A 23,401-nucleotide genomic window follows, 5' to 3' on the forward strand; every position below is an offset into this window, starting at 1 on the left:
GGCGCTGAGGATAGCTCAGTGGCCTGAGCGTGTAAGCCTCAGGTTCTAAAAATAGATCAGTATACAAGCATCAGCCCTACATGGGGCTGCCTGGTGTATCCCGTTGGGGCACACGTGAGAGTTTGCCTTACTATCTCCCCTTCTCTCACCTCAACAACAACAAAAAAAGTCTGCAGGTAATTAGGGCTTAGGTCTTCTTACTAACATCCCAAAATCTACCCAGTGCTAGGATAGGACAGTCAACATTTACTAAGCAGCAGCAAAAAACAAGTGACAGCAGGAAATTCTGTTGCTCTTTTCCCATTAAGAAATGAATCCAGCCCTGGCTGGTTGGCTCAGTGGTAGAGCGTCGGCCTGGTGTGCAGGAGTCCCGGTTCGATTCCCAGCCAGGGCACACAGGAAAAGCGCCCATCTGTTTCTCCACCCCTCCCCCTCCCCTTCCTCTCTGTCTCTCTCTTCCCCTCCCGCAGCCAAGGCTCCACTGGAGCAAAATTGGCCCGGGTGCTAAGGATAGCTCCATGGCCTCTGCCTCAAGCGCTAGAATGGCCCTGGTTGCAACAGAGTAATGCCCCAGATGGGCAGAGCATCGCCCCCTGGTGGGCATGCCAGGTGGATCCCGGTCGGGCGCATGCGGGAGTCTGTCTGACTGCCTTCCCGTTTCCAACTTCAGAAAAATACAAAAATACAAAAGAGAGAGAGAGAGAGAGAGAGAGAGAGAGAGAGAGAGAGACAGAAAGAAAGAAAGAAAGAAAGAAAGAAAGAAAGAAAGAAAGGAAAGAAAGAAAGAAAGAAAGAAAGAAAGAAAGAAAGAAAGAAAGAAAGAAAGAAAGAAAGAAAGAAAGAAAGAAAGAAATCCCCCATTAAGTATTATCTGCCCTTCTTCCTCCTGGACCACCTAAACACTTCCCAATTCATATCTGGTACGGTTCTCTTAACACAGTTTCCCTATATTTGAAAACACATTGAACCAACTCAACACGATCATTCTGCCTCTCCAACTTTCATTCTAAATCTGTTTTTAGAGCAAAAAAATGATTTTACATAGATCTTTTCATACTTGGAAATTTAATTCCATTAAAATTCACAAAACAACTTTAGCCACTGAAAAGTTAATCACTGGGGGAGACTTCTTTCATGAAGTTCTTTTTATACATATGGACTCTGAAAGCTCTCAGCATTAAACATTTCCCAAATGTCTTGGCTCTGCAGAACTCAGTGCTGAAACACCGAAACCAGAGTATTCATCACAATGTACAAGTACTGCCCTCTGGTGGTAGCATCCATCTTAACTCACAGATAACTAAAATTCAGAGATAATAAAAAGAGAATAAAATGTTTAGCATTTTACAGAACCCCAAAAGGTAAATCTGTCCCACCAGATTTTAATAGCTGGGTATACACAATTCTTTAAGGGGGAAAATATCTGGGGAATAAAAGTCCAAGTTCCTAATAGACTCAGATAAGCAACATTGACCTAAATTACCTTTCTTTCGACAAACTTTGCATCTAGCATTTTCTGCTGACATATCCCACTTGATACAGGCATCAAGCATCCCAAGTAGAACATGCATTCTGGAAAATGTCTGAGCTTCACGGATTGCTGTCTTCCATTTTTCCAGAGCAGATGCAACCTAAACAGACCAAATCAGGCCAGCATTACCACAGTGACCTCAGTATTTTTCACATAATACTGACAAAGTATACATTGAAAGAGGACTAGGAATAGGTAAAGCTACGACAGAATTCTGGGTACATTTACTTCCTAGAGCTCTGCCTGTCTCTCACTTATCTTACAGAAAAAAATTAAGGCTCTAAGAGGGGATGAAAACGATTTGCCAAATGGCACACAAAGAATTAAAGAGGGAAATGACTATAGAGACATATTTCTTCTACTGAAATCGACTTAAAGATTCAGTGTCATTTAAAAGCAGGGACACTTTGTGTTATGCAAATGGTAGTATGCAATAATGTCACATAGCTAATAAAATTTGGGTTAAGCCTGACCAGGCAGTGGCACAGTGGATGGGGCGTCAGACTAGGATGTGGAGGACCCAGGTTTGAGACCCCGAGGTCGCCAGCTTAAGCGCGGGCTCATCTGGTTTGAGCAAGGCTCACCAGCTTGAGCCCAAGGTCGCTGGCTTGAGCAAGGGGTCACTCGGTCTGCTGTAGTCCCTCAGTCAAGGCACATATAAGAAAGTAATCAATGAACAAATAAGGAACCGCAACGAAGAATTGATGTTTCTCATCTCTCTCCCTTCCTGTCTGTCTGTCCCTATCCGTCCCTTTCTCTGACTCTCTCTGTCTCTGCCACACAAAAAAACAAAACAAAAAAAACAACTTGGGTTAACAAGAATATCAGTTTCTGCACTAATAGGTGCCACAATCCTAATATCTATAAAGTATTCTATAACCCTTAAAAGGTATGAAGTACAGATACAAAATATGCCTTCTGAATTTATCACTAACTTCTAAATTCAGTGAAAATGTAAAAGTCCCAGGAGTGAAGCCCAAATTCATTCTGGGCAGTTACTCTCAGTACAACCTGCACTGCCTTCTCCCATAATCATAAAATGCAAATTAATTTAGAATTGGTCAAGCAAAACATAGAATGGTGTAAAATATAATCAGAAATGTTGATGATAAACACAATGCCCTCTCCTATAAAATAGCCATTCTAAGAAGAAACAGAAATGCCATTTTAGGACAATTCATTTACTTGTATTACTCTTTTATTAACCAAAAGGTGATTTTTTTTTTTAATGTTTCAAAGCACTTCTTATCTAAATGATTAGGTGAGCACCTGAGGGGTTTTTTTTGTTTGTTTACCATTTTCAGACAGAAAACACAACAGAGATGAACAAGGTAAAGCTTATTAGGCAATTCACCAGTAGCCCAGAGGCTAGGTTTTCTCAGTATCATCAGCCTTGTGGAGGTCATAATGCTTCACTCAGTCATGACTGAACTAAAGTAGATTAGCAATCCCTTAAACTTTTACAACTCAAACTAGCTCTAGCTGACAACACCACTGTTGAAGTTCACTACCCTGCCCTAGGCAAAGAGGTCTATTTTAGGTAATAGACCTATAGGAGAGGCCAGTTACCCTGGAAGGCCATATGCTTTAAATAGAGCTGCTGAAGGACAAAGATAGCTAAACCACTTCTGAAGCTGTGGTATGAGGGAGAGAAGCTAATGCTCTCCTTTCTTTCCTACAGAAATAGAGAACCACAGAGCACCTAACAGGTATAAACTAATGAATAACAAGAATAATTTAAACACATCAAAAATAATCTAAGAACCTAACCAGTGGTGGCGCAGTGGATAGAGCATCGACCTGGGACGCTGAGGTCCCAGGTTCAAAACTCCAAAGTTGCTGGCTTGAGGCCCAAGGTCACTGGCTTGAGCAAGGGGTCACAGGCTCATCTTGATTGCCCTGGTCAAGGCACATGGGAGAAATAATCAATGAAGAACTAAAATGACACAGCTACAAGTTGATGCTTTTCATCTTTCTCCCTTCCTATCTCGCTCTCTCAAAAAAAAAGAACAGGGGCTGTTAAAGGAAATTGACTTATTCCTTACTCCAACCTCCAAATGCAGATGCTAACATTTGCCTTCAAAATACAGCAAAATGTCCTTCCTTCCCTGTTCAGAGCTCCTCAGTAAAACATGAGGTCCATTATGATAGCTGCTGGTTTTCTCCTGCTACATTGGAGAGCTAACATATAACATTCTCTTCCTATAACAATGACCCAAATCTTCTCAATGGAATATAAATTTAAGAACTTAAGGTTCATTTTTTAAAGAGTGCTATCAAGAACAGGCAGGAAATGGCTAAAATTGGTTTTGCTGCCCTCTAGTGGACAGTCAGATAAAAAAGTATTCAAGAAAGTCTTAGCATATAAAACTGCTTTTTACTTCCTGAAATTATTGCCTATAAATTATAAATTAGAGCAATAGCTCACCTGGCCTCATTAAAATAAAAAAACTGGAAGCTTGGAAAAAGGATTATTTAACCTCATTTTAAAAACATTTATTGAGATAAAATTTACACATTAAAGAGTTCACCTTATAAAGTGTAGTCAACAGTTTTTCATATATTTATACACATTTGCAACTATCAACATAATCTTAATTTTAGAACATTTTAATCACCCCCAAAAGAAACCTTGTATCCATCTGCAGTCATTCCCCATTCCCTATGCTGACCCCACCACTCTTCCCCAGTCCTTGGCAACCATCGTTCTACTTTTGATCTACAGATTTGCCTATTTTGGACGTTTCATACAACATGTGGTATTCTGTGACTGGCTTTTTTTTTTTTTTTAAGTGAGAGAGACAGAGAGAGGGATAGACACAGAGGAAAGGAGAGAGATAAGAAACATCAGTACTTTGTTGCAGCACCTTAGTTCATGATTGCTTTCTCATATGTGCCTTGATGGGGGGGGGGGGTGCGCTCCAACAGAGCGAGTGACTCCTTGCTCAAGCCAGTGACCTCTGGGCTCAAGCCTATGACCATGAGGTCACGTCTAAGATCCCGCACTCAAGCCAGTGACCCTGAGCTCAAGCTGGTGAGCCCGTGCTCAAACCAGCAACCTCTGGGTTTCAAACCTGTGTGTTCTGTGTCCCCAGGCAGACACTCTATCCGCTGTGCAACTGCTTGGTCAAGGTGTGACTGGCTTCTTTTACTGAGCATGTTTCCTACGTTCAGCCACATCCTAACTAACATATAACATTACTTCATTCCATTTTAACTGCTGAATAATATCCATTGTATAGATTTTATATCACATTTTGTTTACTGATTAATTAGCTAATGAGCATTTTGGTTGTTTCCATTTTTTTGGCTATTCTGAGTAATGTTGCTATGAACTGTGCATATTTGAGCAACGTTCATTTTATTATTTTTCATGGAAAGAGCTTACTCAAGGTCTCGCATCAATTTAGGGCCAATTTATCCCAATGCAATGCTCTTGGCATTATACATACTAATCATTAATATCCTACTATATCCACTCGGTTATCCATCTAGACCACGCTAGACTCCAACCAGTCTTAAATTTTAAGGGCAAAAATATAAGGCACTCAAGATTTGAAGAAACATCCTGGTCTTCTCCCACTGCACAAAATTCCAAGCACTCTATCACATTAAAGAAAAACAAAAACTGCTATCATAGTCAAGACAGTATTTTTATTGATTGATTTGAGAGAGAGAGAGACAGGAACATCGAGCTGTTCCTGTATGTGCCCTGACCAGGAATTGAACCTGCAACCTCTGTGCTTTGGGATGAAGCTCTAACCAACTGAGCTATCCAGCCAGGGCTCTTAGACAGTATTTTTAGAAACATAACAGCAGCAAGATATTTTGACATTCAACACTGGTGGACCCCAATAAATACTCTCTGGGAGGCTAGACACACAACTATGATAAAAATATTTGAATTTTTATCATAGATCAGAGCACATTTAAATACAGTTGATCCCTAGTTAGAAGTGAGTGTAACAGAACCAAGGAGAATCCAGCTTACAAGCCAAGTCCCTCTGCCTAACAGTAAAAAGCCAGTATATCTTGGCAAAAATATAATGAAGCTTAAGGCCATATTCTTCCACAAAGAACGTATTTAAACTGAAAAATAGATAATCAGGTTGTCAGGACAAATGGATCCAAAGTAAATAGAGAGCCTATCAGAACCCAGGATTTTGCCAAATTATACAATGTCTTTCTCATTTAACACAAGAAAATAAAATAAGCATTAAATATTTGAAATCAACTATTACAAAAGAGATTTGAGATAATCTTTTATAAATAAGGAAACCGAAGCCCAGATTAGAGATTTGGTATTAGCTCATGCAACAACCTAGTGCCAGTTGAAAAACTCCTGGCCCATGCTAAGTGGAAACCTTCAAAGCAAAGGACAGTGGAAAATTTCAGAGCAGTGGCAAAATTGACCTTTGGTGGGGAACTGAAGGGCATAATGCCATTTTAATGGAGAACATTGTTGAACTACTCAGTAGGTAACCTAATTGATTTTCCATGAAATTCTTCCATGCTTTCCGTTTGTGTGCTATGTGTCTAGGCTCCAAGGTTAAGCCTGCAAAGTGCTCATATTTTCTTCTCCAATTAAGCTAAGAATCAAGTTTCATATGACAAGCTAAGAACAGGTTACTTCACCATTGAGGTTGAGTACTGGGGAGGGGGGGACCTTTTATTTATTTTTTTTTTTTTTTCATTTTTCTGAAGCTGGAAACGGGGAGAGACAGTCAGACAGACTCCCGCATGCGCCCGACCGGGATCCACCCGGCACGCCCACCAGGGGCGACGCTTTGCCCACCAGGGGGCGATGCTCTGCCCATCCTGGGCGTCGCCATGTTGCGACCAGAGCCACTCTAGCGCCTGAGGCAGAGGCCACAGAGCCATGCCCAGCGCCCGGGCCATCTTTGCTCCAATGGAGCCTTGGCTGCGGGAGGGGAAGAGAGAGACAGAGAGGAAAGTGCGGCGGAGGGGTGGAGAAGCAAATGGGCGCTTCTCCTGTGTGCCCTGGCCGGGAATCGAACCCGGGTCCTCCGCACGCTAGGCCGATGCTCTACCGCTGAGCCAACCGGCCAGGGCGGGGGGGACCTTAATGAGAAATCTACATCAAGTTCTCAATAAGAAAACATTACAGGTCAAGAAAGAGACTCTTCTGTATAACACTGAGTCAAAAACAAAACCCATATAAGTACTCAACAAGACTAGAAATTATGCCTACTGAGAAATGATTTAGCAAAGGAGACTCAATTATATAATGCCTTAGATATCATGTAGGTGACCTGGATGCCACATAATCATTAAAAAAGTAGACAAGAAAGTGTAAATTAAATCCTAGTATGATAGTGAAGTCTCTGAGCCTACATCACGATGAATAGTTAAACCTTTATCTTAGTTCTCTGCTCTGCTTACGACTTCCCCCAAATGATCTTCCTGTTATCACATATCACCGCCTGGCCCCAGGAATAAACTTGGGGGGGTACATAAATATGTGAGCCGTGTAGGAGAGTACACTTATTCTGTGCAAACTGAGGGCAGCTGTCAAGGACAAGGCCATGTTCAACCTATGCACCCTTCCATGATCTAATTAACTCCAACTTATTCTTCAAAATTCAGTTGATACGTTATCTTGGGAAGTTTTCTCTAATTCGCCCCTAGGTATGCCTGGTGAGATGAGTATTGCTCTTTATCATCAGTACTTGTCACACTACTATAACCATCTCTCACTGAAACTAAATTCCTGACGGCACAGACTTCTGGCTTCTTTCTCCTCATCATTGTAACCTGCAGACCTACCACAGTGACTGGCATAAGCAAACTTTCACCAGCTGTTTACGGGGAAAAAAGGGAGAAAAAGGAAAATAAAAAATATGGGAAAATGTATGTCCCTGGATAATGGCTGGGATCTCTCCCTTAACGTAGTTTATAAATTCTTAAGTAATCTTTTTTTTTTTTTGTAGCAGAGACAGAGAGTCAGAGAGAGGGACAGATAGGGACAGTCAGGGTCAGGAAGGAAGAAAGATGAGAAACATCAATTCTTCGTTGCAGCTCTTTAGTTGTTCATTGATTGATTTCTCATATGTGCCTTGACCGGGGGGCTACAGCAGACCAAGTAACCCCTTGCTCGAGCCAGCGACCTTGGGCTCAAGCTGGTGAGCTCAGGGTCTTGAACCTGGGTCCTCCACATCCCAGTCCGACACTCTATCCACTGCGCCACCACCTGGTCAGGCTAAATTCTTAAGTAATCTTAAGCAGAAATCTAATACACTAACAGACAAAAATAGAGCTGCTAATTACTCTAATTAAGAAAAACCAGGCTAGGTGAAAAAGGTGAAGGCACTAAGCAAAAAAAAACAAAACATACACATATACCTCAGACAAGTAACAGTATGGTGATTACCAAGGGGAAAGAAGGGTAGAGGTGGGAGTAGAAGAAGAAATAGAAAGATAAATAATGATAGAAGGAGATTTGACTTAGGGTGGTGAACACACAATACAATACAGGCATAATGATGTATTACAGAATTGCATACCTGAAACCTATATAATTTTATTAACCAATATCATCCCAATAAGTTTAATTAAAAATATTTTTTAAATCACTGAATGATTAAAAATGTAAAAAGAACATAATATTCATCAGTAAGAAAATTAGGATGTAGAAAAATGAACATCAGCCCTAGCTGACTGGCTCAGTGGGCAGAGCATTACCCAGCATATGTACATCCTGGGCTTGATTCCTGGTCAGGGCATGCAAGAGAAGCAACCATCTGCTTCTCTCCCCTTTCTCTTCCCCTTCCTCTCCTGCAGCCACTGTATCGAGCAATGGCCTGGGGCGCCAAGGATAGTTTGGTGGTCTGAGCATCTGCCTCAAGCACTAAAATTAGCTCAACTGATTCGAGCATCAGCCCAAGATGGGGGTTGCCAGGTGGATCCTGGTTGGGGCACATGTGGGAGTCTTTCTCCCCTCCTCTCATTTAAAAAAAAAGGACATCAATCATCAGGGTCACTAGCTCAATCCCAAGGGCAGCAGTTGAAGCCCCGGTCAGGGCATGTATGAGAAGCAATTAATGAGCACATAACTAAGTGGAATAACAAGTTGATGCTTCTCTCACAAAAAAAGAAAAAACCAAGTATCTTCATGGACTCATAGGAAGGGGGACAGATACTCAGGATATCTTGATGAGTAAAAAACTGCAGAACATTATGCAGAGAATTCCATTCAGTAAAAAATTCAAACTCATCTTTGTATATATAAAGAAAACACTGTTAAAAAAAAAAGAAAACACTGTTAGAGTGATATTCTTAGGGAATGAAATTAGGATGGGAGTTGTTTCATATTTTACTTACCTCTCACATTTGATTTATTTACAATGAGCATGCTACTTTTAAATTAAAAAACAAAGGAATCAGACATTCACATGCAAAAACATGAAGTTGGACTCTTACTATCTATAAAAATTAACTAAAAAGGGATCAAGGATCAAAACACAAATGCTAAAACTATAAAACTTGTAGAAGAAAACAAGGGAAAAGCTTCATATTGGATCTGGCAATGATTTCTCGCACATGACAACAAAAGCAGAGGCAACAAAAGAAAAAACAGTTAAGTTGAACAATACAATTTAAAACTTTTGTGCATCAGAGGACATTATCAATAAATAGAAAAGGCAGCTCATGGAATGGGAGAATATTTCCAAATCATATATCTGATAAAGAATTAGTGTCCAGAACATATAAAGAACCCATACAACTCAACAGCAACAAAACCAACCAATTAAAAAATAGACATAGGATTAGATAAATGTTTGCCCCCCAGATATAAGACAACTAGCTATTAAGCAATGGAAAAAATGCTCAGTATCACTACATCATTAAGAAAATGCAAATCAAATCCACAAGATACCACTTCCTAGCCTACCATCAAAGAAACAGGACACAAGTGTTGGCAAAGATGTAGGAAATTGGAACCCTTGTGCATTACTGCTAAGAGTCTGAAATGGCACAATGACTAAGGAAGACATTGTTATAGCAGCTTCTCAAGAAAGTAAAGACAATTCCTATATGATCCAGCAATTCTACTTCTGGGTATATACCCAAAAGAATTGAATATAGGGACTTGAACAAATATTTGTACACCCATGTTCATACCAGTACTATTCACAACAGCCGTAAGGTGGGAGTGATCCAAGTATCCACCCACAGACAAATAAACAAAATGTGATTTTATACATATACATACATATTCACACACGTACAATAGAACCTTAATCTGTCTTAAAAAGGAAGAAAGTTCTGGTACTTGCTACAATGTGGATGAACTTAAGCCAGTCAGAAAAGGACAAATATTCTATGATTCCATTTACATAAGGACCTATAGAAGTCAAATATACAAACACAGAAAGAAAATGGTGGTTGCCAGGGGGTGGGGGTGGAGTGCAAAATGGGTAGTTTAATGTTTGTAAAGAACGTAGTTTCAGTTTGGGGAGATGAAAAAGTTCTGGAGATGAATGATGGTAACAGTTGCAGAACAATGTGAATATACCTAATGACAGAACTGTACATGTAAAAAATAGTTAAATTCTCTGCTATACATATTTTACGACAATTTAAAAAAACTTAAAAATGGTGACCACCTTTTAAAAAAAGGATTCAGTTCTGGGAAAAGGAAAGTGGGATATTCTGACCCATAATCCAACTCTAGAGGCAGGGCTGTGCTCCAGATACCAGTTTGAAAACCACAAACTTTAGTGAAAGTGACAAAAATGGAAAATTGGTCCAGGGAACAGGGTTTACAGTAGCTAAAAAGCACAGGGTTAAAGTATTTAAAAAACAAATAGCACTCTTCTACAGTCATAAAACTATATCTTCATTAACTAGATACCTTTGCTTCCTCTGCCATTTTTTTCTCTTCATCCACCTCTTCAGTCTTTGCTGAATCGTCGCTTTGGAGTTTTCTTCTCTTTTGCTTGGGAGCCATGAAGCCTTGGAGAAATTTCTTTATGACACTGGCTTGAAGGGTAATCACACACTCACCAAAATCCTTCAGTTTCTCTAACGAAATCACCTATAGAAATTGATTTTAAAACCAGATTGAGAGAAAGGCTGAGAGGAAGATGAACAGAGACTATCCTTTGCTAAATTCAAATCAACCTAGATACCAATGAGTGACATAAGACTGGGATCCTCAGTTCTATGGATGGCTTATGCATTTAAAAGCAGCTGACTACTTCTATTTCCTCAGTGAAGGAACTCAGGAAATGCTGAAAACTTGCTCCATTGAAGAAAGTTAAGCAACTCATTATTTTTATTCAGTAAACTGAGTACCTCTTATGTACAAACTACAGTCTCAAGGCAAAAAATTAAAAAAAAAAACACTTGTATTTACTTTATAAATGAGGAAACAGAAGTTATATCACTTTGATCCAAATCATGCTCTTAAATGCCTAAAACTACCTTCTCAGTCATGTAAGACAATGTCAATTAAAAGATATCACAGAGAAACAAAGAATAATGATAACCCAAAGTTAGTAAGGTATGGTTTGGCACAAACTAGGTACTTGATATATATTTGCTAAATAAATAAATATTGTAGTAAATGTACAATATTTGAAAATGGCAAAGTAATTTTGGCTTGAATAATTCTTCAAAAAGCTTTTTTTTTTAAGCCTTTTTTATTTTTTGACAAGGAGTCAGAGAGAGGGACAGACAGGAAGGGAGAGAGATGAGAAGCATCAATTCTTTGTTTCGGCTTCTTAGTTGTTCATTAATTGCTTTCTCATATGTACCTTAACAGGGAGGTTGGGGACACAGTAGAGCGAGTGACCCCTTACTTAAGCCAGCGAACTTGGGCTTCAAGACAGCAACCATGAGGTCATGTCTATGATCTATGATCCCACACTCAAGCCAGTGACCTCAGGGTTTCGAACCCAGGTCCTGTGTTCCAGTTCAATGCTCTATCCACTGCGCCACCACAAGGTTAGGGCAAAAAGTCATTAAAAAACAAAGATGGCCATGGCCAGTTTGCTCAGTGAATAGAGCACCAACCTGGCATATGGATGTTCGAGGTTCGATTCCTGGTCAGGGCACATAAGAGAGTGATCAGCTGCTTCTCTCCCCCTCCTTCTTCCCCCTCTCTCCCTTCTCCTCTCTCACAAGCCAGCGGCTTGATTGGTTTAATCACTGGCCCTGGGCGCTGAGGAGGGCTTGGTTGGTCTGAGAGTTGTCGGCCTCAGGTGCTAAAAATAGCTTGGTTGATTTGAGCATTGGCTCCAGATGCAGGTTGCCAGATGAATCCCAGTAGGAGCACACACAGGAGTTTGTCTATCTCCCTTCCTCTCATTTAAAAAAAAAAAAAGAAAAACAAAACAAAAAACAATATTTAAAATTCTTTTCCTAAGAATGTGCTAAGATTTCATTACCAGACTAATTAAAAAGAAAAAAGTAACATATAAGATGCATGTAGCCCTAGCTAGGTAATTGGGAGGGTTAGAACACCCTCCCAATATACCAAGGTTGTGGGTTTGATCCCCACTTGGGGCACATACAAAAATCAACTAATGAATACATAAATAAGTGGAACAATAAACAGATGTTTCTCCCTCTCTCTCTCTCTCTCTCTTTCCTCTTTCTCTCCCTCTCTAAAATCATTAAATAAATTTAAAAAATAAAAAAAAAGATGCTTAGGCCCTGGTCGGTTGGCTCAGCAGTAGATTTGGCCCAGTATGTGGAAGCCCCAGGTTTGATTTCCAGTCAGGGCACACAGGAGAAGCTCCCATCTGCTTCTTCACCCTTCCCTGTCTCCTTCCCCTCCTGGAGCCAAGGCTCCATTGGAGCAAAAAGTTGGCCCAGGTGCTGAGGATGGCTCCATGGCCTCTGCCTCAGGTGCTAGAATGGCTCCAACTGCAACGGAACAAGGCCCCAGATGGGCAGAGCATCACCCTTGGTGAGTATGCCGGTGGCTCCCAGTCAGGCGCATGCTTCTAACTTCAGGGGGAAAAAAAGATGCTTATATAATTTGCTAATTCTAATAGCAAAGAAAACAAAATATAAACTGTGACAGTTGAGGATTTAAACTCCTCAACTCCATGGGTTATTAAGTACCTTGAAGCAATATACAGACTAAAATGGAAAGTGTTTATCAATTAGGAAATATGGGCGCAGAAAATGTAATCATTCATAAAAAAAAATTACAACAATCACACCTGAAACTAATATAATATTGTATGTCAACTGTAATTGAAAAATTAAAAAGAAATGATACAACAATACACATGATATAATGCATATAAATCACTTTAAAAGACCCACAGATATTGTTCAGAGTTAATATGGACTTTATTATTAAAATCAGTAAAAAACATTTTACAGTAACTGATGGATAGTATTCTCCAATCTTCTCTCCAGCTTCGACACCAAAACCTACCTAGAGTGGAAAGTCAAATTTCTTGAACTGTTTTACCCATACTATTTATAGGTCCCATGGAGCAATAAATGACAGGACTAGATATGTACTCATTTAACAGCATGAGTGTTGTCCAAAATAAGCATAAATCTCCTGAGTTAATCTGGCATAAAAAAATGGGTAAAAGCAGCCCTGCCCAGATAGCTCTCTTGGTCAGAGCATTGTCCAGAAGCACAGAGGTTGCTGGTTCGATCCCTGGTCAGGGCACATACAGGAACAGGTGTTCCTGATTTTCTCCTGTTCTTTCCTTTCCTCTAAAACCAATAAAGTAATATTAAAAAAAAAAGTGAGTAAAAGCAGAATACAAATATATTTCAGACCTTAAAGCACAGGTATCACATGAAAATAAACATGTTAAATAATGTTATAGGACTATGGGTCCAGGACTAGAATTTATTCAACTTAACAGAAAACCTCTTTTTTTTTGGGGGGGGAGGATTTTCTGAAGTGAGAAGTGGGGAGGCAGAGAGACAGATTCCCACATTCCCACATACTCTTGACCAGGATCCACTCGGCATGCCCACCAGGGGACGATGCTCTGCCCATCTGGGGCATTGCTCTGTTGCAACCGGAGCCATTCTAGTGCCTGGGGTGGAGGCCATGGAGCCATCCTCAACACTTGGGCTAACTTTGCTCCAGTGGAGCCTTGGCTGAGGGAGGGGGGGTGGGGAGAGAGAGAGAGAGAGAGAGGAGAGAGGGAAGGGTGGAGAAGCAGATGGGCGCTTCTCCTGTGTGCCCTGGCCGGGACTCAAACCCAGGACATCCACAAGCTGGGCTGACACTCTACTACTGAGCCAACCGGCCTGGGCCAAAAACCCACTTTTTGAACAAAGGCTCTGAGCCCCATTAATTTTTTTTTTTTTAGATATTATCAAAAGGCAACAAAGGAAAAATATCATATATAGAGAGAATTTTTAGTTCCACATGTCTCTCAAGATAAACCCAAATATATAATTTCCAGGATCATCAGAGAAAGCAAAAACAGTACCAGGGAACAATTCCAAATTGGGTTTTCATGAATATTATATGCCTCTTAGGGTGTTTTCATATGTTCTTACCCGAGCTTCAAATTCTGATGTTTCCTCCAAATAACCAAGACCCCCCTTTTGTAGCCTTGTTGCAACTTCAATGAGATCACTACGAAGAAAGTTTAAGAGCTCTTGGTTGCCATCACAGGATTTTAGGCCCAAATTTGGCTTCCGGGCCAGATGAATAGAATGAATAATATCCTGGTACCTAAAAAGTTGGGGTGAAAAGGAGGGGAAATAAAGAAACTTTTGAACTGGTCCATAAATTTCAATTACTTGAATAAAATGTTTTATTTCTGTAAAACATATTTAGATTTTTTTCATCTCTACTTGGTTAGTTTTAAAAATCTCCCATTTCTTGCATAAATTATCAAATTGCTCTATATTTGATTCATTTTAAAAACAAACTTATTTTAGACTCTGATAGCTCAGTTGATTAGCATCTTCCCAAAGCACAAAAGTTGCCGGTTCAATCCCAGTCAGGGCACATATAGGAATCAATTAATGTTCCTGTGTCTCTCACTCCCTTCCTGTCTTACTAAAATCAAAAAATAAAAATTTAACAATAAAAACTTATCTTATTCTGTATTTGATAAATTCCAGTATCTGAAATGGGTTGCTTTCCCTAGCTCTAATTCATGGTACCTAGTTTGTATATTTTTAACTATTTTATCAGGAATTTCTTGGAATTTTATCTGTAAGAATTCCTTGAGGCTTGTTTTAAAGATGTGCTTGTCCAGCTTGACCAGGTGGTGGCGCAATGGCTAGAGCGTTAGCCTGGGCTGCTGAAAACCCAGGTTCGAAATCCCAAGGTCGCTGCCTTGAGCAAGGGGTCACTGGCTCGACTGAAGTCCTCCAGTCAAGGCACATATGAGAAAGCAATCAATGAACAACTAGGGTACCACAACTGAGTTGATGCTCCTCATCTTTCTCCCTTCCTGTCTCTCTATCTCTATCTCTTGCAAAAAAAAAAAAAAAAGAAAGCCCTGACCTGTGGTGGTGCAGTGAGTAAAGCGTTGACCTGGAACACTGAGATTGCAGGAAACCCCGGGCTTTTCTAAGAAAAGATATGCTCCTCCAGAGAGAATGTGCATTTGCTTATGTCAGATGCCAGGAATTGCTACCAACCCAAGATAACTTTATGTTAACCTGCCTGAAATCTTTAAAACACAGAAGAAAAATGATTTCCATTGAAAACCTACATAAGGACCTTTACTCACTCTTATACTAAAGATTACACATTTGAGGTCCCAGCAAAAAAGACTCCAATAAGAGTCTCTACCCTGGTGATGGACCATTAAGTTTCACTGCTTGCTTCCTACACTAAATGAAAAATGAAGCTCAAGGTCATGTAGATTGAGTATTAAGTTCCCTATTCTTTCTTAATAATAAAGGTTTTTAATATTATTTTTCTCTGGATATGACCTCATTGTGCCGAACTGGTTTTTTTTCTTCTTTGAAGCAAGAGAAAAGAGAGACAGTCAGACAGGAAGGGAGAGATGAGAAGCATCAACCTGTAATTGCATCACTTCAGTTGTTCTCTATCCACTGTTGTCACCACCAGTCAGGCCCCCTGGTTTTCTTTTTCCTTCATTATTTTTTTGTGTGTGTGACAGAGACAGAGAGAAACAGATAGGGATAGACAGACAGGAAAGGAGAAAGATGAGAAGCATCAATTCTTAATTGTTCATATATGCCTTGACCATGGGGCTACAGCAGAGTAAGTGATCTCTTGCTCAAACCAGCGACCACGGAGGTCATGTCTATGATCCCATGCTCAAGCCAGTGAACCCGTGCTCAAGCTGGCGACCTTAGGGTTTCGAACCTGGGTCCTCCACATTCCAGTCTGATGCTCTATCCACTGCGCCACTACCTGGTCAGGCCCCACTGGTGTTCTTATAAAAGATTCTTTTATTGCTTTCTACATACAAGATAATTTCCCTGCTATTTTACCTCTTTAAGTAAAATAGAAAAATATATTTAACTTACCAGTTAAGATCTTTTTAATCATCCTTAAAGAGTTTATTTCTAATTTTATTACAATCTGATCAGAGAATGTATCCTGAAGCTTTCTACTTTTTTAATTTGTTGAGATTGTTTCTGTGGTTAAGTATATGACCGATTTTTATAAATGTTCAATGGACAGAACGAAAAAATTTGCTTCATGTTTTCAACTGGCCTAGTATCCTTTTCTATACTCAAAAAAATTTTTAATTGAGTTATTAACTGACTCCATACCCTTTAATTTATATCCTTCATCACTTAACATGCTTTCTTATAAAGAGCTTTTTAAAAAAATAAATGAATTTGAACCTCAAATGATTTGTAACACATCATTACCGTATGTCCTTGGCCACGCCCCTGGAAGGGAAGCAATGCAAATAACCACCAACAAAAGAATAGATAAATAAATGGGTAGATTCACAAATATTATTAATCATAGAATAATATAAAGAAAGGAAAACAGAGCTCAGATATAAAACAAATTGATGTCAAGTAAAGAGCAAAAAGTTCAAAACTAAGCAAAACAAAACAAGGTGGGTTCTTTCCTAATGTTCAACAAAACCAAAAGAAAAAAGTATTTAAGCTTTATATTTAATCCTCACAATCTCTAACCTTTTAATGGGAGGATTTAATCTGTTCATATTTAGTAAATCAAACAAGTCTTTTTAATCCCTTGCATGTACCTAGAAAATATTTTAAACAGAAGGAACATCATAGAACTGTATTACTTTGTGGTTCTGTGTACTGACATTTTCCTTTGTTTTTCTTGATTTTCCTAATCACACCTGTATCAATATAGCATAATTCTGAATATAATTTAATTTTTCAGATGAAGCAGTGGGCTAAAACCAATAGGATATTTGTTATCACTCATAAAAGTCTGACAAAATTGTAGAGCCATGTAGTAAGTGCTATTTTCCTCTCTCTTCAACCAAACCTAAATTCAACCATGAAAACATGCAATGAGAAACTACAGGTAACCTTAAGCCACAACTTTGTCCTGGCTTTGATAGAAACAATGGCCAGAACAGGAAAGGACACTAGCAAATCTACATGGAGTTGATGCTAATTTTGTACAGTTTTTGTTTTTTTCTTGAGATGTAATTTGTGTAAGATTAAACTCACAATTTTAAAGAAAATTTAAACCACATTTTCAGTGGTTTTTATGTTGTGGAACCATCAAAACTACCTAATCCCAACACATTTTCATCACTCCAAAAAGGAACATCATATCTGTTAGCCGTCACTCCCAATTCTTCTCATCTTCCATTAGTGGCATCCACTAATCTTTCTTGTGTATGGATTTGCCTCTTCTGGATATCTCAGATAAATAGAATCATATAGTGTTTCATATCTGGCTTCTGTCTCAGCATGTTTCCTAGGTTCATCCATGTTGTAGCATGTATGAGTACTTCATTCCTTTTTATGGCTTAATTTATGAATATATGAACCACATCTATCTATCAGATGGACATTTAGGCTGGCTATTCTGAATACTGATAATACTTTTCATCACCATCTGATGTGGAATTGCATTTGCAAGGCAGCCTAAACTCGAAGAGGCTCTCAGTGTAGTGCATGGCATGCATTATTCAATGACTAATCCTACTATCCTGCATATACATGGCTTAAATGCATTTTTTTCCCAAATAACTACGATGTGACAAGAAAATATCAAGAAAAGAAATATAATAATAAGAATTTGAAAATTAAAAACCTAAGACATTTATACTATCTAAGGCAGAAGAGAAATGTGAAAAACAAGATGAAAATCCTTACCTTTTCTCTAATCTCTCTTTAAGTTGGCTTTCTCTAATTCCCTGAGGATGAAGACAACTTAGCAACTCATCCAGTTCCTTCTGACTATCACATAAAAACCTGTAGAGGCAAAAGAGATCTGAACAATTCTGAGTAGAAAAAAAGTAAAATACTAAGAAAGGATGCAGGGTTGATGGTGGGAGCTGGGAGAGCAGAATTCCAAATTTGTTCACACTAACTAAATTTACTACTTCCATGCCTAATGTTAACTTTATCCATGGACAATGGAACCAGTGTTTCCTATTAAAATATAATGAAACAAGGTAATAGGTACATTTGTCCTATACTTTCAAAGAGTAAACATATCCAAACATAAAAGATAGATGGTCATTAAACCAGAGGTGATCACAGCTCAAGTAATTAATACAGTCACAAAGTAAAGGCCCTTTCAAAACCTAACTCCCTGCCTAAAGGCAGAATTAACACAAAGAAAGATTCTGTATACAATACTTAATTTTTAAAAAATACTGAAGATGAAAATCCTAAATAGTTCTTCTATTTGCAAACAGGCTGAAAAGTACTTCCAATGCTATGTAAGATCTATAACAGGGGTCCCCAAACTTACACAGGGGGCCAGTTCACTGTCTCTCAGACCATTGGAGGGCCGAACTATGAAAAAAACTATGAACAAATCCCTATGCACACTGTGCATATCTTATTTTAAAGTAAAAAAACAAAACGGGAACAAATACAATATTTAAAATAAAGAACAAATTTAAATCAACAAATTGACCAATATTTCAATGGGAACTATGCTCCTCTCACTGACCACCAATGAAAAAGGTGCCCCTTCCGGAAGTGCGGCGGGCCGGAAAAATGGCCTCAGGGAGCCACATGCAACCCGCAGGCCGTAGTTTGGGGACCCCTGATCTATTAGGTTACAATACAAGGGAAAAAACATAATTCCAAACCTTAGAACAAACAAATACTTCTATCAAAAAATCAAGTCTGCTCTTAAAGAGATGAGTTTCCCTATCTAAGAAATCAAAGTCAGCCTAACCAGGCGGTGGCGCAGTGAATACAGCATAGGACTGGGATGTGGAAGACCCAGGTTCAAGACCCCGAAGCAGCCAGCTTGAGCACTGGCTCATCTGGCTTGATCAAAAAGCTCACCAGCTTGGACTCAAGATCGCTGGCTAAAGCAAGGGGTTACTCGGTCTGCTGAAGGCCTGCAGTCAAGGCATGTATAAGAAAGCAATCAATGAACTACTAAGGTGTCGCAACGAAAAACAAATGATTGATGCTTCTCATCTATCTCCATTCCTGTCTGTCTGTCCCTATCTATCCCTTTCTCTGACTCTCTATCCCTGTAGAAAAAAAAAAAGAAAAAAGAAATCAAAGTCACACAAAATGGTTTTAATAAATGATCACTAACTCACTGGTGTTAATATATCAAATACTTTCTCCACATTGAAAGACAAAAAAAGAGCAGCCAGATGAATGTTCACATTACCATAGATTTTGTCCTTGTTTAGGTATGGTGGTCTCTACCGCAACTTCTGTTGCTGGTCCATGTTGTGTGTGCACGCTTATACTTTTGCCTAGGTTTGCCTTCTTACCTAAGAAAAATTAATACATTAGGTTAAACATAATAAATACCCAATTCCCAGTTTCAAAACTAAGGAGTACATAAGTATCAAATCTAATAACATAGATGTTGCTTATTAAATATATCCACATGTACAACAGATGCTAATTTATCTTAAATATCTTATATCAATGTGCTATAGCACATTATCTGAGATAATAGTTCTCTATACAGTTGAATAGCTATACAGTTCAAAGTTTAAGAGTTTTGCAACTTATAATAGAGACGGATAACTAAGTAACTTTATTTCAAAGCAAATAATTTATTACAATGTTAATACAAAGATATCTGTGGTGAAGAAGAGGCAATTGAACTATATGAAATACAAAAAACTTATCCCTGGAAGCTTCAAATGTCAAATATAATTAGAATTTTTTGTAAGCCAACTAACTCTTACATACTAATATATATATATATATATATATATATATATATATATATATATATATTACCTCATACTACAATTGATTTGTTCCCCTGTCCCTATTATCTCCCCTGCAATACTAACAAAATCTTTTTCAGTCTTTTCAGTCAGGTAATTCTGAAGAGACTCTGCCATGCTGGAAAGAGAAAACATGAAGCAAACACCCACCAGGATGTTCTAGAAGCGATGAGATCTGGATGCCAATCTTTTCTTAGGGAGCTCTTATTGTGTAGGCCCAATGTTTAAAGCAGGGGTCGGGAACCTTTTTGGCTGAGTGAGCCATGAACGCCACATATTTTAAAATGTAATTCCCTGAGAGCCATACAACGACCTGTGTACGTTTTCATTATCCAATAAAAATTTGGTGTTGTCCCAGAGGACAGCTGTGATTGGCTTCAGCCACCTACAACCATGAACATGAGTGGTAGGAAATGAATGGATTGTAATACATGAGATGTTTTATATTTTTAATGTTATTATTTTATTAAAGATTTGTCTGCGAGTCAGATGTAGCCATCAAAAGAGCCACATCTGGCTTGCAAGCCATAGGTTCCCGACCCCTGGTCTAAAGAAAGCCACACTAAGCTTTTGAAACACATTCAGTCTCTCAGCCCACTGGAATCTGACCTATGTCTTAAAATCCTGACTTTATCTTTATTGCTCTTAAACATAACTGCCCTCACCTGAATATTTCACATCTACCAGAACTAGATTTTTTTACTAAGTATTATAATCTAACACTCAATATAATTAAACAGGAAAATGACTTAAATTTGAAGTTTGAGGAATAGTTTTTCCTTCTTTATAAATTTTTGTGAGTTTAAAGATTGGGTAATAAGTTTATCTAAAATTAAGAAAAGGCCCTGGCCAGTTGGCTCAGCAGTAGAGCGTCAGCCTGGCGTGCGGGAGACCTGGGTTCGATTCCTGGCCAGGGCACATAGGAGAAGCGCCCATTTGCTTCTCCACCCCCCCTCCTTCCTCTCTGTCTCTCTCTTCCCCTCCCGCAGCCAAGGCTCCATTGGAGCAAAGATGGCCCCGGCGCTGGGGATAGCTCCTTGGCCTCTGCCCCAGGCGCTAGAGTGGCTCTGGTCTCGGCAGAATAACGCCCCGGAGGGGCAGAGCATTGCCCCCTGGTGGGCAGAGCGTCACCCCTGGTGAGTATGCCGGGTGGATCCCGGTCGGGCGCATGCAGGAGTCTGTCTGACTGTCTCTCCCTGTTTCCAGCTTCAGGAAAAAAAATTTTTTTTTTAAAAGTGAAGATTTTGCCATGGCTGGATAGCTTAGTTCAGGGGTCCCCAATCTTTTTACACAGGGGGCCAGTTCACTGTCCCTCAGACCACTGGAGGGCTGAACTATAAAAAAAACTATGAAAAACCCCCTATGCACACTGCGCATATCTTATTTTAAAGTAAAAAAAAAAACAGGAACAAATACAATATTTAAAATAAAGAACAAGTAAATTTAAATCAACAAACTGACCAGTATTTCAATGGGAACTATGGGCCTGCTTTTGGCTAATGAGATGGTCAATGTCCGGTTCCATATTTGTCACTGCTAGCCGTAACAAGTGATATGATGCGCTTCCGGAGCCATGATGCGTCCCGCGTCACCAGAAGTAGTACTGTACGTGAGCAACGCTGCGCTGCCACATACAGTACTCTGGTACTCTCACTGACCACCAATGAAAGAGGTGCCCCTTCCAGAAGTGTGGCAGGGGCCGGATAAATAGCCTCAGGGGGCCACATGTGGCCCATGGGCTGTAGTTTGGGGGCCCCTGGCTTAGTTGGTTAGAGCATTATCCAATACACAGAGATCGCTGGTTCAATCCCTGGTCAGGGCACATGCAGGAACAGATGGATGTTTCTGTCTCTCTCTCTCCCTTCCTTGCTCTATAAAAATCAGTCAATAAAATATTTTTAAAATTGAAAATATCTAAAAAAAAAACCCCCATAATCTTATATTTGAGAAGCATATTTTGTTAGGTATAGAAAGTAGACCAAAAAGGAGGCCTGTGAATCATCTAACCTAGTGTTTCAACAGGAAGTCATGTTACCTCCGAGGGGACATTTGGCAATATCCGGACACATATTTAATTGTCACTATTGGCATCTAGAGGTTAGAGGCCAGGGATGGTGCTAAGTATCCTACAATGCATAGAATACTCCCACTACAGAGAATTATCATGCCTAAATGTCAATAAAGCTGAGCTTGAGAAAGCCAGACCTAACCTAACAACATGAATTTTTTATTAAAAATATTTTTTAATTTCTTCCTTGAAATATATTTCAACACAGATGTTTGGGGTACTGACCTCAGTGCAGTTGAAAATTTGTGTATAACTTTGACTTTCCCAAAACTTAACCCCCCTTAGTATTCATGAGGGATTGGTTCTAGGACCCACCTAGATACCAAAATCTGCGGATGTTTAAACACCCTACATAAAATGACATAGATCAGTGGATATTGTTGGTCTACCCCATCTATGAATTCCAAACCATAGATCAAAAACGGTACAGGAGCCCTGACCAAGTATAGCTTAATTGGTTAGAGCACTGTCCCATTACACCAAGGTTGTGGGTTTGATCCCCAGTCAGGTCACAAATAAGATCAACGAATAATAAGTAAGTGAAACAATAAATCAGTATTTCTCTCTCCCTTCTGCTTTCTAAAATCAAGAAATAAAAATTAAAGCCTGACTAGTGATGGCACAATAGACCTGGGACGCTGAGGTCACCAGTTTGAGCATGGGCTCACCAGCTTGAGTGCAGGGTTACCAGCTCCAGAATGGAATCATCAACATGATCCCACTGTCGTTGGCTTGAATTGCCCCCCCCCCCAGATCAAGGCACATATGAGAAGCAATCAATGAACAACTGAAGTGCAATAACCACAAGTTATGCTTCCCATCTATCTCCCTGTCTGTCTCTCTCTAAAATTAAAGAGAAAAAGAAAGAGAGAAAGGGAGAAAAGAAGGGAAGGAGGAGAAAGGAAGAAGGAAAAGGAGGGAAGAAAAGAAAAAAGGAAAAAAGGAGGAAGGGAGGGAGAGGGAGAGGGAGAGGGAGAGGGAGAGGGAGAGGGAGAGGGAGAGGGAGAGGGAGAGGGAGAGGGAGAGGGAGAGGGAGAGGGAGAGGGAGAGGGAGAGGGAGAGGGAGAGGGAGAGGGAGAGGGAGAGGGGGGGAGGGGAGGGGAGGGGAGGGGGGGAGGGGAGGGGAGGGGGGAAGGGAGGGGAGGGGGGAGGGGAGGGGAGGGGGGAGGGGAGGGGAGGGGAGGGGGGAGAGGGAGAGGGAGAGGGAGAGGGAGAGGGAGAGGGAGAGGGAGAGGGAGAGGGAGAGGGAGAGGGAGAGGGAGAGGGGAGGGGGGGAGGGGAGGGGAGGGGGGGAGGGGAGGGGAGGGGGGAAGGGAGGGGAGGGGGGAGGGGAGGGGAGGGGGGAGGGGAGGGGAGGGGGGAGGGGAGGGGAGGGGAGGGGGGAGGGGAGGGGAGGGGGGAGGGGAGGGGGGAGGGAGGGAGGGAGGGAGGGAGGGAGGGAGGAAGGAAGGAAGGAAGGAAGGAAGG

At 40.2% G+C, this 23,401-nt stretch overlaps 1 protein-coding gene across 2 annotated transcripts in view; it reads right to left on the minus strand.

Moving 5' to 3' along the window:
* BAZ1B (bromodomain adjacent to zinc finger domain 1B) overlaps window positions 1-23,401 on the minus strand; it is a 101,562-nt gene that overhangs the window by 10,557 nt on the left and 67,604 nt on the right. For both annotated transcript variants that reach the window (XM_066274555.1, XM_066274556.1), the window contains exons 10-14: window positions 19,290-19,395; window positions 17,798-17,896; window positions 14,045-14,222; window positions 10,407-10,589; window positions 1,484-1,631 (exon numbers count right to left, since the gene is read on the minus strand). In XM_066274555.1, coding sequence (XP_066130652.1) covers window positions 1,484-1,631; window positions 10,407-10,589; window positions 14,045-14,222; window positions 17,798-17,896; window positions 19,290-19,395 — 714 coding nt within the window. The remainder of the gene's footprint in view (window positions 1-1,483; window positions 1,632-10,406; window positions 10,590-14,044; window positions 14,223-17,797; window positions 17,897-19,289; window positions 19,396-23,401) is intronic.

The sequence above is a fragment of the Saccopteryx bilineata genome, chromosome 4, assembly GCF_036850765.1.
Source record: "Saccopteryx bilineata isolate mSacBil1 chromosome 4, mSacBil1_pri_phased_curated, whole genome shotgun sequence".
Classification (NCBI taxonomy): domain Eukaryota; kingdom Metazoa; phylum Chordata; class Mammalia; order Chiroptera; family Emballonuridae; genus Saccopteryx; species Saccopteryx bilineata.